Source organism: Ambystoma mexicanum, chromosome 3q (assembly GCF_040938575.1).
Source record: "Ambystoma mexicanum isolate Mex_15411 chromosome 3q, UKY_AmexF1_1, whole genome shotgun sequence".
Taxonomy (NCBI): domain Eukaryota; kingdom Metazoa; phylum Chordata; class Amphibia; order Caudata; family Ambystomatidae; genus Ambystoma; species Ambystoma mexicanum.
Window position 1 is genome coordinate 640,556,712 of NC_090926.1, and position 18,697 is coordinate 640,575,408.

Sequence of the window (18,697 nt, forward strand, 5' to 3'; positions counted from 1 at the left end):
AACCAGAGTCGCTGAACTTGCAGGCCTTGCTCCTGCAGCACTGGAGTTTGGAGGATACGACATCCCGGCCGACTGTAGAGAGGTTCTTGCGAAGGCCAGGGCATCCTCAACTCTCAAGTGCTACGGACACAAATGGAAGAGGTTCTCTGTCTGGTGCCGTGCACAGAAGATTAACCCTCTACGGATTACGGCCCCTCAAGTTCTGCCGTACCTATTGTCTTTGGCCAAGGCTGGCCGATCTCACGCTTCCATCAAGGTACATCTGGCTGCCGTCTCACATTACACCAGAACTACAGGACGGGCGTCCTTGTGGTCTCATCGGCTGGTGAAGGAATTTATGAAAGGACTGTTCCGATCATTCCCGCCGGTGAAGGCCCCTGCCCCGGCGTGGGAGCTCAATGTGGTGCTAACTAGGCTCATGGGGGGCCCCATTCGAGCCTATGCATTCAGTGTCATTGAAGTTTCTGTCGTGGAAGACGGCATTCCTCGTGGCCATCACCTCTGCACGACGAATGGGAGAGATCCAGGCCCTGTCTTGCAAGCCTCCATACTTGACTTTTCACGACACGAGGGTGGTGCTGAGGACGCACCCCTCCTTCATGCCCAAGGTGCCGTCAGACTTCCATCTCAACGAGCCCTTGGTGTTGCCATTTTTCTTCCCATCGCCTTTGTCGCCGGCCGAGAGGACTCTACACTCGCTGGATGTAGCTAGAGCGCTGAAGTTCTACGTGGACCGCACAAAGAGTTCTCGGAAGACATCACAGCTGTTTGTGAACTTTGGACCTGTGAATCGAGGGAAGGCTCTCTAGAAGACTTCAATTTCCAGATGGCTCTCCGGCTGCATCATGCACTGTCACCGGTTGGCAAACCGACCGTTGCCAGGCCGTCCAAGGGCCCATTCGACCAGAGCGATCGCTGCTACTACGGCGTTCCTGTCTGGTGTGCCCCTGCTCAACAACTGCAGGGCTGCTACGTGGAGGTCGACGCACACCTTCACGAGATTCTACTGCGTCGACCGGGATTCCAGGGCGGAGTCCAGAGTCGGCCAGGCAGTGCTGCGCAACCTGTTCGCCTAAGGTGAGCCTGGTGAGGAGGTAAGAGTTGCTTAATGTTGAGTTGTTGTATTGCTTGAAATTGAACCTTTTGCCACCTCCCGTGGTTGTGCATGTGTATACTGCTATGTATTCTTATATTTATGAGCATGTGAATCCATGCCAGACCCCATGCTGGAGAAGGAACAAGTTACTTACCTGTTGTTCTCCAGCATGGGTCTGGCATGGATTTGCATGCAAACCCTCCCGCCTACCCCTCTGCGGCACTTCACTTGGTCATGCTGCCACTTCACGTGCTACCAAATGTGAGGATGGCTGCCAGGGGCGGGGCTTAGGGAGAGAGGGCAGTCAATGGCTGGGGGCAGTATGACCCAGAGACCAGTGATTGGTTACTACTGAGAAAGACAGATCAGAAACGAAACTGATACTGATTTTTTTTTTTTCTTTTTTTTTTTTTTTTCTATACCGATGATTCCCGGCCTGACGACGGGGAATATTCATGAGCATGTGAATCCATGCCAGACCCATGCTGGAGAACAACAGTTACAGGTAAGTAACTTGTTCCTTGTGGTTTACTAGTATAATTATTGACTTGTTTTTGCTCTGTGTGTTTGGGCTTTATCTGGAGTTGATGGATGAACGGACTAAGTTATGGGGCAGTTGACTTATGTAATGTGGAATGTGAAGGGTTTGAATTGCCCGCACAAAAGAGGTGTTGTCGAGATTGTGGAGGTGTAAAGCGGGTGTGGTGTTTCTACAGGAGATTCATTTACTTGAGTATGCCGTTAATCTTTTATCCACTTCTAGATATACGCACACACTTTATAATTATCTTTCAAAATCTAGAGGGGGTGAGTATTTTGCTCAGGAGAGGTGTAAATGTGGTGGGGTGGTTAAGGATGGTGAGGGTCAGGTGTTGGCTGATCATCTATATGATGGCAAGGTGTTAACTGTAGGTTCTGCATATGGTTTGTACTCTCCCGGAATTCCTTTTTTTGATGATTTGAGTTAATTACTGTGTTCTGAGGAGTGAAAGTATCATATTGTGGGGTGGGGGGGTGATTTTAATTGTGTGCTGGACTATAAAATGGATCGTTCTGCCCAATGCAGGGTTACTAGCGCAGTTATGAGTAGAGTTCGGGAATTTCCTTCAAAAACATCATCTTGTTGATATTTGGAGAGTGATGCATCCCGATGGGAAAGTGTTTGTTTTATTCACCTGTACATGACTTGTTTTCCAGAATTGATTACTTATTAGTGTCTGTCAGGCTTTTGAGTGTGTGTGTGTGTGGGGATGGATATGAGTGGGCGATCTCGGACCATGCATTGATGGATTTACAGTTGCATCTTGTGGATACAGGTTCGAATACTGCCAGATGGCTGTTCCGATCAGGTATTCTGAAAGATTTAGAGTGGAGTACAGGCATGAAAGCTTTTAAAGATATGTATTTTGTGGAGAACAAAAGGGCGGCAGATAAACATGTTTGGGATTGTTTTAAGGTGGTGCTGCGGGGTGAGCTCATTAGCAAGTCGTCTCATGTTAGGAATAAGGTATTAAAGGAGTTGGGTTTATTGGAAAAGAAACTCAGTCTTGCAGTGAAGGTGTGCATTAACAAATTAAGAAGTTGAAAAGGTTGAAGTGAAGAGGCCGAGAGATACTTTAGAGAGCAAAATTGACTTACTAGCTGAAATAGGGATTTTCTTTGTGAAGCTGAAGTTATGGGAGCGCTGAGGAAAGAGTGGGAGGTTGTTGGCTAACAAGCTTAAGGCAATAGCTGAGAAATCTTGTATTGGGGGTATAGAGGATCCAGATGGGAGATTGTTGGCGAGGAATTCTGATATCTGTGAGTGTTCGAGCTTTAAATGCATCGTTGTATCAGGAGGACAATTTTCTGGCGCAGTCGGATCCAGATGATTTCTTTTGTAAAGTGGTGATTCCGATTCTGTCAGCGGAGGGGAGGACTGCTATTGATGCCAAGATGGACATTACTGAGGTGTCAATAGCGATTGGACAACTTAATGCTGGGAAGTCGCCTGGACTTGATGGGCTACCGGCCGAATTTCATAAATGCTTTGCGGTACAATTGGCACCTTTCTTATGTGATTTGTTTAATCATATTTTGCAGTCTGTGTTGGTTTCAAATGGATTGTCCTCCCACGTATTCCTCATAGTTTGATAATCATATCCCAGCTTCAGCTGCTTCTGAACATTTTTTCACCAGGGGGGCGCTGTGTTAAAGTCTGCAGAGTCGAAGTCCCTCGTGGGCTGGCGTTGACGTCATCCGCTGTATAAAGGGCTCGAGCAGCGCCCGTTACCTCAGTTCCATTTTTCCGACGCAACTGCTTCGTGTTACGAACGGCGCATAAAGAATTTCTTAGACGATGTCCTCATCTTCAACTCCCTCCACACCCAAGACAGGGTTAAAAAAAATGTCTGAAGTGTGGCAGAAAGAGGTCTAAACCCGCCCCCATCGGAATTGCATCTGGTGCCTCAGCCCAGACCATCGGGTTGATGAGTGCGGGTCCTGTCAGGCCATGTCAAATAAGGATTTTAGGGAACGCAGAGGTAAGCTGGTGGTGGGGGAGGAGAAATATGTCTTCGAAAAGACAAAAGGATTCGGATGAATCCGCTAGAAAATCTCGTCATGAGTCGAGATCAGAAAGTCAAAGAAGCGACATCATAGATCTTCTTCCTCCTCGTCCTCTTCTGAGGGGAGAGTAACTTACCCGTCTAAGCACGATTCCCCAGAAAAATGGGAGGCCTTCAGGACTTCGATGCTTAAGATATTTGAGAAAGCGGCCCAGACCCCCTCGAAGTTTCCGCGTCGTGATCATGCCTCTACTCATTCTAAAAGTGACAGAGGAAATTCAAGATCAAAACACGCAGGGGTTAAAGAGTCAAGTGTGTCTTCAAGGGAAAGTTCCCCGACGCCTCGCACTAAGTCAAAGGCCCCAGTGCATAAATCGGGGCTAGCGGAATCGAAGTCTAAACCAAGACTTGACACTGTAGAGGACCATAGCTTCGAGACCATTGACAAAAAGGACGCCGACACCTTTAACGTCATCAAAGCCTTCGACAGCATCGAAGCCAGCGTCTACCCTATCGACGCCTTCAACGCCTTTATGGAGGCTTTCTTTGATACCAAGACCCAAGTCGACGGCATTGTCTATGTCTAGGCAGATTCCACCTTTTATGCCTGAAAAGACTTTCCACCCTTAACCTAGACATCAGTTTCGGGTTCTACCATTTGGGCTAACTTCCGCCCAAGGGTTTTCACCAAACTGATGGCGGTGGTGGCAGCGAGTATCAGAAGAAGGGGGATTCATGTCTACCCTTATCTGGACGATTGGCTAATCAGGGCGAGTTCATCCGAACGAGCCCAGGAACATCTGGCCTTGACCTGCCACTTCTTGCACAGTCTGGGCCTCTCCCTCAATTACAAGAAGTCACAATTGATTCCAAGCCAAAAACTCCAATTCATCGGAGCGATCCTGGACACTTCCTCAGGGAAAGCCTCGCCTCCCGAGGAGAGAGCTCACCACATTCTGCAGATGGTAATGACATTTCAAAATGCGCAACATCTACCGGCATTCGACTTTCTGAGGTTGCTAGGCCTCATGGCACCCTGCATTTTTCTGGTGCCAGAGGCCAGATTGAGGATGAGATCCCTTCAGTGGGCCCTCATGACTCAATGGTCCCAGTTTTGAGGGGAGATGTCGGACCTTCTACAAGTCCCGACCAAAGTGGCTCAAGATCTCCTATGGTGGGCTTGCAAGGAGAATATCCCCAAGGGGAAACCTTTTTGGCAACCATGGCCTGAGATAACAGTAGTGACGGACGCCTCACTCACTGGGTGCAGAGCCCACACCAATGATCTCACAATCAGCAGTCGTTGGTCTCCATCGGAGTCCGAACTACACATCAGCCTTTTGGAGCTGAGAGCAATCAGACTAGCGCTGAAGTCTTTTCTGCCCTCTGTACAGGGAAAAAATGTCCTGATAATGACGGACAATACAGTGGCCATGTACTATCTCAATAAAAGAGGCGTAGGATCACTTCCTGTCATGCCTTCAGACTCACACGATCGCGTGGTGTGCAGGCGGCGGAGAGAAATGCGGAACCTTCCCGCGGCCACCTCCGCTCGACCTTAAGGGGGACGCTGTGCTCCGAGGCATCCCTGGCGCCGCTTTCCACGCCTGCATTGGAGATTGTCTTGGAGATTGCAGGCACGGAGGGGAGTGCCATTCCATGCTGCGGTCCTCCGCTCGGCACGGCATGTCACGAAGGAGGGTCACGTGACACGGCCTCCAGGAAGCAGGCACCAGATGAACCAGTTGGTCACGTGATCAAGGGAATGATCACGTGACCAGGAAATCGTCCACGATTGGCCAACAAACCAGGAAGATTGCAATAAAAGGGGATTGGCCTTTAAACACATTGCTTCTCAGCTGATCTCTCAGCGTTTAGCGATTTCTGCATTCTGAACTTTATGGTTTTCGACCTCTTGGATTTTGGACTTCGTTTTCTCTTCTGGATTGCCCTCGATTTTGACGCTTGGATTTTTACTGGACTGTATACCTTGTTTACCTGGACTTTGGACTGATTCTTGGATTGCTTATGGATTCACTTTTGGACTTGGCGTATGGTAAACCTCCAGCTATATTGGTCCAGACTCTTGGAAATGTATTATCAAGTACTGCTTGTCTTCTATCCAGACCCACTCCTCTCCCTTCAGTTCCCGTGATCCCATCCTCTCTTCTGCACCACCCATCTGACCCCAGGGGGAGAAAACAGTTAGGTTCAAAGCATTCATCACTCATCCCAAGGGTAGGAGTCTTTTTCATTCCTGTTTACCCCCCACCTGTGGCTCCAATAACCGGTCAGCGAGTATTCTTGCTCCTCTCTGACTGGTGCTTGGGGACGGAGGTATACTTATCCACGTGGACCTCAGGGCTTCCACTGTACAGAGAGGCAATGCAGCTCTGGTTCTGGGCAATGCAAGAAGGAATCTCTCTATCGGCAGTTCACCTCACCGGAGAGCTAAACACGGCGGCAGACCCTCTAAGCAGGCAGAGCACAGTCCCCACAAATGGGAGCTAGCTCATGAAGTCCTTCAAGAGATCTTTGCCCTTTGGAGAACCCCTCAAGTGGATCTGTTCGCGACCGTGGCCAACCGGAAGTGTAAACTGTATTGCTCAAGGGAATTTCCCCCAAGAGGAGCTCTAGGGAACGCGTTCGTAGTGGACTGGGTATTTCCACTTCTTTACGCGTTTCCTCCAGTCCCCGTGATGCCTCACGTAATCAGGAGATTAAGAAAGTTCAGGTAAACCATGATCCTAATTTCCCCGGATTGGGCCAGGAGGACGTGCTACCCGGACCTTCTGGACATGTCCATCTGCCCTCAATACGTCTTCCACAAAGAGAGGATCTTCTCTCGCAAGAGGAAGGTCTGGTTCTCCATCCAGAGGTCACGACACTCAGCCTTCATGCATGGTTTCTGAGAGGCTAAAATATAAGGATTGGGACTTCCCGGATGACGTAATGGAGATTTTGCTTTCGGCCAGAAGGCCAGCAACAAAATCCCTGTATCGGTGTTGTTGGAACAAGTTTAGTAACTGGTGCAGGGATAAGAATGTGGATCAATTTCTTTGTACTCCAACAGTATTCTTTTTTTTCTTACACTTAGCCAATTTGGGGCTCCAAGTTGGAACTATAAAAGGTTACTTGGCAGCACTATCTATCTTTAAGCGCTCTTCGGAAGAGGTGTCCGATTTTAAAATGCCTCTAGTCATTCAATTCTTGAAAGGGTTGACAAATGTATACCCTCCGACACCGTTTCACGTGCCTATCTGGGGTTTAAATCTAGTCTTAAAATTTCTCATGTATGCTCCTTTCGAACGTTTACATTCTTGTCCATTAAGACTGCTCGCTCTTAAAAAATTCTGTTAGTGGCTATAACATCAGCCCGCAGGGTAAGTGAGTTGCAGGCACTGTCTTGTAAGCCTCCTCACACTATTTTCCATAGGGACAAGGTTATTTTAAAAGTCAAGCCATCATTCTTGCCTAAAATAGTGTCTGATTTTCATCTGTCACAAAAGATTCTTACTTTCCTTTTATCCTCCACCTCACACTAGTAAGGAAGAGGAAAGATTACATAGACTGGACCCAAAAAGGGCTCTGTTTCTATATTTCCAGATGGGCAAATCTCTGACAATGTGACCAACTATTCGTTGGATATACTGGGCACACATAGAATTTGTTTAGATACCGCAAGGCCCTATCCAGAAGGATAATTCTAGCAGTCTCTGAATGCTTTAAACTAACTGGGAAAGAGCCTCCAGATGGATTAAGGGCTCATTCAACCAGAGACATGGCAATTTCCGCGGTCCTTTAGATGGGTGTCCCGGTGCAGGATATTTGTGCTGCGGCCACCTGGTCGTCAATGCACACGTTTGTAAAGCATTACTGCTTGGACTCTACTTTATACCAAGGAGGACTATTTGCAAAAGTTGTCCTTCATTCTGTCCATAATTAATTGCACACAATGTGGGCACGACAATCATGGTACCTACATAACTTGAGGATGGCAACTCGACCACCGATCAATATACAAGTTGGTCACAATTGAATTACACAACTCTGAATTGACACACCTGTGCCCTCAAACATTGAACTTGGCAGCTTGCTCCTGGAATCAGAGTTTGGGCATTTAAAACTCCCAGAAAGATGTATGGGGATTCTAAGGGAAGCTAGAAATCCCAGCACAATACACTGCTACTTCAACAAATGGAAATGTTTTGTAGTTTGGTGGAAGGGAAAATGAGTTTTCACCATTGACTGTACACCCACAGATATATAATATCTATTACACTTGTTGGACACCAGTTTAGACTATCAATTCATGATCTTTTTTGTGTAATCTTTATTGATCAGTTTCAACATCAGCAGAAAAGAAAAAAGGGAACCGAGCAAACAAAGGGAGCACAAGGACATAACTGACAAATTACACAATATAAGGAGCCCGCTCTCCAGCATTTGCAGAGCTTAACCCTTTTGTGACAGCCCCCCTCCTCCAATGTCCATGGCGGAAGAATCCTTACGCTGGGCCCTTTATTGTCCTTTGTGCTATATATATATATATGCCTCAATCGGCGCAACCCTTCGTTCCTTCTAACTGGAACATTCTTCCCGCAAACCTACCCCCTGCCCTCAATTTTAACTATCCCCAAAGAAAACCATGGAAAGCAACCTCTAGATCCGGGGTAAAACGCTGCATCATATGAATTTGGGTGTGTCAGGTATGTGCCATGTTAGAGTTAGTGGTTTTAGCAGTGTGCCTGGGTTAGGGTGGCAGGTCATGTGGTGGGCGCTTATAGGTGGGTGGTGGGGTTATGTGGGTGTTCACGTGCGTGGGGTGGTATCACGTGCGTGGGGTGGTATCATGGGGCATCGTGGTGTTTATTGTTCCTGGGCGGTAGTGGGGGGTCAGCCTCCCTTGGGGGAAATCAGAGGGCCCAACATTTCTGGGCCAGTATGGCTCTGGCCGGGTTTTTTGTTCTCTGTGCACTGTACTCCAGGGAGCAGATCTTGGACACGAAAGCAGTGAATTGTGATTTTGTGGGCGGTATTGTGAGCTTCCAGTTTACGATCAGCATTTTGCACGCTGTGAAGATTATCGTGCTTATAGTTCTACAGGCGGAAGCGTTTGTGTGCCATTCTCTATAATTAGCCCAGATTAACAGATCTGCCGGTGTCCGTGTAATAGCTGCCTCGGGGATGCGAGCACAGACTAGAGCATGTACCATATTCCAATAGGGCGTTATCTTGGGGCACGACCATAGCACTTACCTCTCCTCTCTTCTCTCATTTTACACCCTCTCTCGCTAACTTCGTTCAGCCGATCTCTTCTTTCAGTTCTCCCACCCCCTTGTACCTCTTCTTGTTTCCGTTCCTTTCAGCTCCTTGCCCCCTTACACTGGAACTCCCTACCTTTATGTTTGCTCCTCCCCTTCCTATTGTTCCTTCCACTCCTCATTGAAATCTCTTCTTTTTTTTATTCCCCTTCCTGATCCCCTTCCGCCTTACCCTTCTTTCCCTCTTTCTTCTACCCTTCTTTGTTGTTTATCTTCCCCATCTCTTCTAAATCTCCCTTCCTCCTACTATTCACTTTGCTCACTACTCTCGCCCCTTCTTTCTCCACCCCCCTCCCCTCCTCTCCTCTCCTTTCTCATATGTAAATTGTTCTACATGCTGAATTTCTGGTTTGATTCATGTTTACCGTTATTGCATCTACTGTTCCATGTTTAATGTATATTTTGTTCTTTTGTAAAGCGCCTTGGATTAAGGCGCTATATAAAACCATTAATACACAAACATAGCAAGTGGCCCATGGTACCAGGTGCTTTACATCCATGCCAGCACTGGGGAAGGGGGTTAGTCCCATTTTGTACATTTTCGATGGCGTGTAGTACATGCCCTGTATTATTTTAAATTGGTTTTCCATATGTTTCAAGTTGAGGCACATTCCGGGAATAGCTGTATAGAATTGATTGATCCCCAGTCTCTGTTGATGTGTTGAGGTCTAATGACCAGGCTGCCGCCAGGGTGGAATTCCTACCCACGTTCGGAATGACCATGCAGCAGAAGTCTGTTAGGGAGAATTCTCTTATAAGGCTAATTTCCCAAACCTAGTGAGTCCCCCAGCAGCTTTGCTGGATTTTTGTGGTTTGTTTTTTTCTCCTGCTAAGAGTGAGACTCTTTTCCTCCCACTCTTGGGCATGATTTGAGGTATGTCTTAGATTTTGTGTGCTTATGGGCTATGGGGTCTTTTACTCCATAGGGTATCATCTGTTTTTAGTATGTTACACAGCACCCTCAGTGCAGTAACACAGGGGTGTCATAGTGACCCCCAAACATGGACTCCATACCCTGGGACTGACTACTGTCTCCCAGGGCATGTAAAGTCACCATTGACTTTACTAGTCTAAAATTGTGAACCGAACCAGTACAAACCATCATTGTGGAAGTACTGGAAGGGGTTAATTCGATTGCCCCTCGGTCTGTTTCCAAGGGGGCACTGTCCAGTCCCCCCTTGTCGAGTTTCTGGCTGGTGGCAGTGGTTACCACGCAAAATGTTCCACCAGAATATTTCCTATGGGATTTTCCCATTGATTTTAAACGCACCACTTTTTGGTGCAATGTTAAAGCTACCGCCAATTTATTTAATATTAAATCACCGGTTGGGTCTTTTTGCCAGAACTCTTTTCTAAAATGGTGTTCATGTCCGTCTCTGTAACTCGGGCCCTTTGTTCCACTTTTTGGCATGCTTCTCCACAGAAGCCGTCCAACTGGTGCCACTCTGTCTGGGTTCCACAGGATGTGTGGGTGGGGGAATTGGCACCCTGGACTGCGTTGCCTTAGCAACTCAAGTCGCACTCTGTTCTGATTAGCCCAGTGGTGAGCCTGTTGAATGGGGGTTTTTCTGCATAAAAGCAGGGCTTTTGGGACTGGAACTTCAGAAGTCGCCACAGGACCTAAGAAATCCGAAGAGGGGAGAAGCTGAGCCATCTGCAATGACGACACCACTGGTAGAGCCCTGCTGCAACAACCTCACCACTTTCCCGACGACAAGAGAAGATCTTCTGCTGAAAGAGTCTTCTTCCTCTGAGTTGGTTGGATCAATCAGTTTGCCATTTCGCCCTCGAGGACGTCTCTTGGTCGAATCGCTGTGCCAAGCACCCCGGCGGCCGGATAGCCAAGCTTCACCACTGTGACCGCGATTACCAGGAACTTCACCGACGAACTCCGCGGCTGGTTTCTTCCCTGGGCAGTGCAACGTCTCCAAGTTTCCTCCTTGACGAGATCATCTCTTCCCCTGGTCGAAACCACGAACTGCACCCGCTGTCAGGAACAACTGCCACAGCTGGAGCGTCCTCAACTTTAAAGGTACTGTGTTCCACCTGGCCTCTCTTGCCACGGTTTGCCTAAGGTGACCCTTAAATCCTTGGCTTTCCAACTGGGTTGGCCCCAGGCCTTCTAACTTTATCTTCAGAATCAACCCAACCTCTTTTGAACATTTTCACAAAGACTTGAATGCATTTCTCAACTGTGTGATCTTGGGCACATTTCACCTTGCTCCATTTAAAGTGGGCCTGGCCTATGAACTTTGGCTCTACAGTAGACTCTACCTTCTTTAACTTGTTTTGGTCTTTTAAAAGTGTTGGCAACTGTTTTATTTTCATGACCTGCCTTTGTCTCTCCCTTTTACTTAATTATTGGAGTGCCATCTAAGTTACGCGCTCACCTCTGTTTTGACAAAAAGTGGTGTTTTGACTTAGACTTGTCTGATAATCCTTAAGGGAGGTGTGTATACTTTTCTGATTGTGTTTTGAACTTGCTTTGATTAATAGTGCTAGTGTATTTTCTAAAGTGTGTTAAATATTTATATACTTTAGATAACGAGCTCTGGTCAGTGTTTGCTTGCTCTACTGTGTTTTTAGCCCTATTGTGTATCCTCTGTATACTGCCCTACTCTTCTTGAGAGAAGTCTGACTGCTCAGCCACAGCTACCAGGTAAATCTGGGTGGTACAGACTGCTACCAATTGGGTTTACTGCTTACTCCTGTAGTCTTAATCATTTTGCAGTGTTCCCCAAGGGTACTGCACAGGATTCTGCCTAACAGTCGCAGAGTCGTGGATGGGCGTTTGTTTGGCGCTCTAGTTCTATTTCACAGGTGGCCGGAGGTGCCGGTCTTGAGACGTCCATAGTGTGTCGCGTTATCTCAGCACAAATTGTGCCATACTGCAGCCAGTTACTGCGCGACCTCAGGGAAGGTATGTAGATTAGGGCCGTCGCATAGATCCAGGATCCTGACCCGTGCCCAGTTGGTGTCGTGATGGATGAATTTTAAGTACGGGCCAAGGGCTAGCAGGCCTTTTACTGACATACATGAGGGTGCCACCTTGGCATCGATACCTTGCTGGTCTTGTAGCGTATGCCACTGAACTACTGTCGGGCCCACTACGGGTGTGATCTGAGCTGTCGTAACTTCGTTGGGGGGGTGGCCAGGATATCTAGTGGGGATAAGGGGGGGGGGCAGGATTCCCAGCTTCATCACTCCAACTAGAACCATCTTCTGGGCTCAGCCAGCGTTTGGCTCAGCATAATTTGGGCTGCCAAGTAATAGCTCCGCCAGGATGGCAAGGAGAGGCCACCATCCTGTTCTGGATGCAGTGAGGATTCCTGCATGGATGCATGCTTTTTTTTAATGCCAAATGAACTTGGAGATAGCAGCGTCAATGGTTTGGTAAATCTTCGGACGGGGGGGGCATGGTATCATCATCATCATCGCTAGATATGAGTTTAGGCATAGTGTTCATTTTGACAGCATTGATTATACCTTTCATGGATAGTGGTAGTGCGTCCTATCTAATGAGTGATTTTTGGGCATTTGGACGGCCCGCAGAAAGCCTTGCACCGCCTGCGGTGAGAGTACTTCAGGCTTTTCTGATAAGTGAGCATAGAACTCTGCATACCTGTGGTTAATGGCCTCATCCTCTGCTACTAGTTTCCCTTCCCCATCTTTTATTAAGGTGATAGCCATGGCTGCCTGTCTTTGTTTTAGAGATAGTGCCATAAGGCGCAAGGTCTATCATTTTCCAGGTAGAACTTCTGGGTCCAGCTGGAATAGGATTCTTGGGCTCTAGTCGTTTCAATGACTTTAATCTCCGCTCGGGTTTTGCGGAGCTGTATGAGGGTGTGTTGGTCGAGCGCCGTTTTGCGTTCTTTCCAGCGTTTGCAAGGCATGCGTCAGCGATACCACTTGGGCCCGCCACTGTTTCAGTTTGTACGCCCACCTGGATATGCACTGGCCTCTCATGAAGGCCTTAAAGGCGTCCCAGCATGTGTGTATGGTATAGGGGGAGATTGAGGTTGGGAAGTAACAAAGCTCGGTGCAACGGCGGGCCCGCATGGAGCTCTGCGGTCCTGTGGCCATCTTGCTCGGGCTCTCGAGCGCCTCCCTCAATTCATGATCTCTGAAGGCAGAGCACCAGCAGGGTGCTGAATCCACTGCACGGATGAGTACAGTAGCAAGCCAAGCTGAAGGTGAGCTCTGCTGGCATCCCCAAGACCGGCTAGGAGCATCTGCTCCACTTAAACATGGCGCCCGCTGTCTCTGGTAACCAGAGTGGGCTACTGCCACAACTTCAAGACCCATAAACGGGGAGCTGCTGGTGACACAGCCCTCTCACAAGGCCCACTTGTACAGCCCAAGACCCCCGCCTGGAACTGCATGGCGCTGCCGAGGCCCCTTCCCATCTGCACAGCAAGGAATGATGCTGTCCAACACACCAACCCGTTAAACCCTCACTGAATACTTTGACCGCATCCTAACTCCAACTAAATCACAACAAGGTAAGGAGAGCAATGCCTCTTCTATCCCTCCCCTGCACAAACCAATAAATTGATCTGTAAGGTCTGCCACTTCACACCCCTTTCCTACCTCTGTCGCCAAGGGATCCTCAGGGAACTGTTCTTCAGCAAAAGGGGTCACGTCTGCCTATGCGCCCCCGGACCCGGTGCCCTAGACAACTGACTCTGCTCATTCATTGCCCGAAGGTGCCCCAACAGTGCAGCAACAATATACAACCCCACCTGCAGCCGAACCCATGCGACCACAGCTACCAGCTGCTTCCATATTAAACCTATCTGGAGACAACCTCACCTACCCCCTCCAATTCCAAGGCTCACCATCCTGCGCCTTGCACGGATGCCTCTCTTTATACCACTGCTGCTCCCACGTACATCTTCCACAAAAGGCCACACAACTGCAAGCATCATGCCCAGTCCCATCTGCACTGGTCGGCGATACAGCCTACCACGTGGTGTTTATTAGTAACTAGTAACTGGTAATAGCTTGCTGTTGGGTACAGCGGAATGGTCTACTGTAAACATCCTGGTTAGTAAGTGCCGGGGAACGCTGTCTCATATATCTTATTCTATTGATTGTAGGTCTATACATGCAGTCAATTACTTTAACTTGCGTGCCTATAAGCTTCATCCCGATTTTTATCTCACTCAGGACATGCTCCCAATCTGTTGCAAAGTATTTATACATACTAAGTAGGAAACTAGCATAGGAAAATAGGTCAACACAACAAAAGCTAGATACTAGTGATAGAATTTATTCACACAGAATCTATCCATGTCTAATTACAGGGTTACATCAAAACCTTTACCAGAACGGGAAGCTGTGACACAGCTGACTATAACATCGGTGCTGAAAATACAGCAAGATCTACCCATATACTCACGAGTGAGGTAAGATCAGAGACACACCTCTGTGTTAATCCAATTGGAAGTATACACAGAATTACGAGTGACACCACACTTTCCCACATGTCTCAGGTTGAAACAAGATAGCCACGGCACTATTATGGATTGGACAAAGCGACATGAATGGCACCAAAGGATCACAAAAGGATCCAACCATGATAGGTATGTAGGGAATCTTTCCGCTCAAAATTAGTTAACTCTTAACTCTTAGTTTTAATTGTAAATGAGCCTTTTTTTAGTTAGATAACAGTATTGCATATATTGTCATACCAACAGGTTGACAGATACCCATTTGGAATACAAACTTTGGCCAGACTGCATGGAGCAGGAGTTTTTCTCCAAATTGAACTTTTGTATTTATGAATCCAGGTGATTATTAACCTCAGAAATAAGCATGACAGACCCATTGTTGATTTGAGATTGTATAAACAGTCACTAAAAGGTTTTTTGATATAATTATTTGTAGAAATGAAAGAAGCATAACAATAGAAAGGATCTAGCAGCTCCTGAAGAAGGGAAGGTTTTCCTGAAACGCGTTGAGCAAAGAATGTATATATGCGATCTACTACTGCAATTGAATACAAGTAAAACAATGAAGATGATTGTTTACAACGTATGAACTATTGCTCTACTCCACAAAGGAGACTTTGAAATCTTGAAAAATTGCAACAGTGTTTACTATATTGTTTGAACGTTTTTTTAAAAAATGTTGCTCAATTTACTATGATTATCATATATATAAAAAACTATACAACAAAGGCAATGTGATTTGAGTTAAGAATTCTTTTACTTAAATATTGTAAATGGTTGGTGGTTTATTCAACATATATAGGGTGTGCGAGGGACGGGACTGTACCACAAGACTGTGGACACCTGTTTTTCATTATTGTACACCACCTAGTGTCAGGGTCGGCCTATCTCCCCCAGACACTCCTACTTATCCAGAGATTTAAATAATTAACCATAATTACAGTGTGCTCCCAGTTACAAGGAGAATTGGCACCTTAATGGATACAAGGTATGTCCCTGCCCATCCAATGGACATCCTAGGCATCACGGCCAACAATCGTGACATTCTAGCCATCTCCGAAACTTAGCTTCATGCCGCCTGCGGGCCAGCCTTGTCTATGGCTATCCCGCATGGCTACACCATCCTCTGTAAAAATAAACAGGACGCTAGAGGCAGAGGCGTAGCTATCATCGCTAGGGAAACCCTCCCTATTCAAGAAATCTGCACCTCATCCCTATCGAATAGTAAACTTGTCCACCAAACTTTGCCTTTCACACACCTCTAACATTACAATGTACCTGGTTTATCGCACTCCAGACCCATTGTCATCCCTTGAACAGGACCTCATCCATGTCCTTTCCACCAACATGAAGCCCACCTCTCAGACTCTACTCTTTGGCGACCTTAATGTATGCCTCAACGACAAGGACGACACCAACGCAACTTCCCTAGTCGGCTCCCTCAGGGCACTTGGATTCACACAACACATACTGCAGCACACACATACCAAAGAGCGCATTCCGGACTGGCTAGCTGACCTTAACTGCGATATTACTGTTTCTTCCAATCTACCATGCCCCCGGACTGACCACAATATCCTCCACACCATTCCTACCTCCACCCAGCATGCAACTCTTGCCTTGCCTCTAACCCTCATGTTAGCCCAGATTTCTCGCAATCTCTCCAAAGATTAAATGCTTCCATTGCTGGATGAACTGCAATCCACTCAAACCCCACACTGCGATCCTGCCTTCTTGGCTGACTTCTACATCAAAACGATCACGTGTGCAGATGACACTATCTCAACCTAACCCTACGCAAGCCCAAATGCGCCTCGCGTCTTGCGTGGTACACCACGGACATCCGCACCCTGCATGCGAAAAAATGTGAAGCTGAATTCGAAAGGAGGAAATCCCCATCTGACGTAATCTGCTTCTCTTCCATAGCACAGGAACATAAACGGGTCATGCTACAGGCTAAAAACACTGTTTACAACACCAGCATTTCCAATGCCAAATCTAGCATCCGTAAACTGTTGGCAATTCTTGTGAGTTAGAATTCCTTACTACTCAACCCTCCAACATCAAGGATATTCGATTGTGTACGAACATCCAGAATGCGCTCTTGGATAAAATCCGCACTCTGCAGAAAATAATCTCTCCAAATTAATGCCCTATGCGCTAACTCGCAAGGTCCCCTTGACATTTCGCCCCGCCACATTCCAAGGCCTTCCCCCTATCCACTTCATCCCAGTCTCGCAAACTGAGTTCTCCCGGATAATGAAAGGCCTTGAACCTTCACGCTGCCAAGGGGATGTATGCCCGGCCCCTGTTAGAGGACTGTACTGACACCCTCTCATCATTAACTCCTCTTTTGCCACCTGCTCGGTGCCTTCCAGTCTGAAGGAAGCTTGGGTTCTCCAGCTCCTTAAAAAAATCCCCACATTAGACCACTCCATCCCCACCAACTACTGCCCTAATCCGACCATCCCTTTCCTCTTAAATATCCTGGCCCATGCAGCCTACCTCCAGATCCAGCTATACCTAGAAGCCAATAACATCCTAGGAGTTTATCCAATCTGGATTCCGCCCTGGCCATGGCATGAATCGACGCTTGTAGATCTCAAAAAAACAATTTGACGAGATCAAAGATGCAGGCAAACCAGTACTGCTACTATTGCTTGACTTGTCTGCAGCCTTCAACCTCGTAGACCATCGAAGCTTGTGTCGGCACCTTGCCTATGCGGCTGACTTCTCGCCTGAAGCTATCACTTGGATAACCTCTTTCCTGTCTGACAGAACCATGAGTCTTCGCTGAAAACACCTCGGCCCTCACCAGCCACCTGTGGCGTGCCCTAAGGCTCTTGCGTATCCCCACTGTAAGGAACTCAAGATGGCAACAGTAATGACAGACACAAGTGATCAGTTCAAGGGTGTTTATAAACTAAAAATGCAGGGTGGAAAAACGCCTAACCTAAAGCTAAGATTGGAGCAAGCGTCGACCATCAAATGAAAAATAAGGCAGTCCTGTTGGCAATTCCTTACAACTAATTAGAGTGTGGGATAGGGTATCAAACCGTGTTCAAATAATAAGTCAGGATGTGATTGCCTAGAGGCCTCCCTTCCCCACGTTTTTAGCACGGGACAAGGTGGGACTTTGGAGCACAGCACATGGTTGAGCCTTCCCAGCACAAGCTGACCATTCTGTTAGAGCTATCAAGTTCTTGGTTAGTAAATTCTCCTTTCAATAAAAGTCTCTTGCCCTCGAGGGCCTGATATTCTCAACAAACACACACAAAGTTGTGTTCTATAAACACTTTGGGTGATAGCTTCACCCGTGGGTCCCCCTTTTCTGGGTGCTGACCCCTCCGACGTATTGAACAAGACATTTCCATTTTCAGCGAACTTTGGGTAGTAACTCTGTCGGGCTCGGACCCCAGATGACAAGGGGGGCACTTCCCTTCTCCTTGTCTTGCAATGCTCACGCTTTCACAAATCTAAATGTCTTTTTAAACAGGTTTTTTTGCCTTTGCCCCTGGTTGTCGGCTTACCTCTGCCGGGTTCACTCTCGCCGACTTTTGTTTCACACTCGTCACGTACACCCCTTTGTCTGGTTAATTTGTTCTACACTTTATTTTGGATTGTCGACTTCCTTCTGTCGGGCTCACTCTTGCCAGCCTTTACCAACAATTCCTCATGGGACTTTTAGACTCTGCTCCTTTTAATTGGCATCTTTCGTCCAGGTTCACTCTTGCTAATTTTTCAAGAGAAACAGTTCATGTGCTATTTTTCAATGTGAAGGATTCACTTCCCTTCGCTTTCACAGTTCTGTCTGTCAAAGAATTTTGACGATAAAGAGGATTTTGCAAGACCTCTGTATGACCACTTTGACCCCCTTTTTCACATTATTCCAAGGGCTTTGGGTTATCGTTGTTTCAGCAGCAGGGTATTTGCCTAGAGTTTCTCGACTGAACACCCATCTATAAGGCTGGCTTTCCCCTTCTTTCATTAATATTAAACAGTTGTTTGTTCAAAGTTCAGATAGCCACTTGCTACTTTTTTCGTTCAACACACTTCCGTTTTATCGGTTCTCCCCTCGACTCACTTAGCTTTCTTTCTCCTTTGAGTCAAGGTTGGTACCACCGAGACAAGAGTCTACCCGGCTTGGCAATCTGCAATTCTAATCGAAGTCTAATACCTTAGACATCTGCACACGTTGGCTATTGTTTGCAGAGTTCTTCTTCACTCTGCAGAGGCTTCACGTCCTTGGTCGGAAAGGGCAAGGTAGACTCTCAGCTT

The 18,697-nt window shown here is 47.2% G+C and overlaps 1 protein-coding gene across 5 annotated transcripts in view; it reads left to right on the top strand.

Moving 5' to 3' along the window:
- Positions 1 to 18,697, top strand: part of FOXK2 (forkhead box K2) — an 833,912-nt gene that overhangs the window by 195,076 nt on the left and 620,139 nt on the right. For 3 of the 5 annotated variants that reach the window (XM_069654528.1, XM_069654525.1, XM_069654526.1), the window contains exons 2-3: positions 14,273 to 14,374; positions 14,462 to 14,551. The exons of the other annotated variants lie outside the window; for them this stretch is intronic. In XM_069654528.1, coding sequence (XP_069510629.1) covers positions 14,273 to 14,374; positions 14,462 to 14,551 — 192 coding nt within the window. The remainder of the gene's footprint in view (positions 1 to 14,272; positions 14,375 to 14,461; positions 14,552 to 18,697) is intronic. 5 annotated transcript variants of the gene reach the window in all.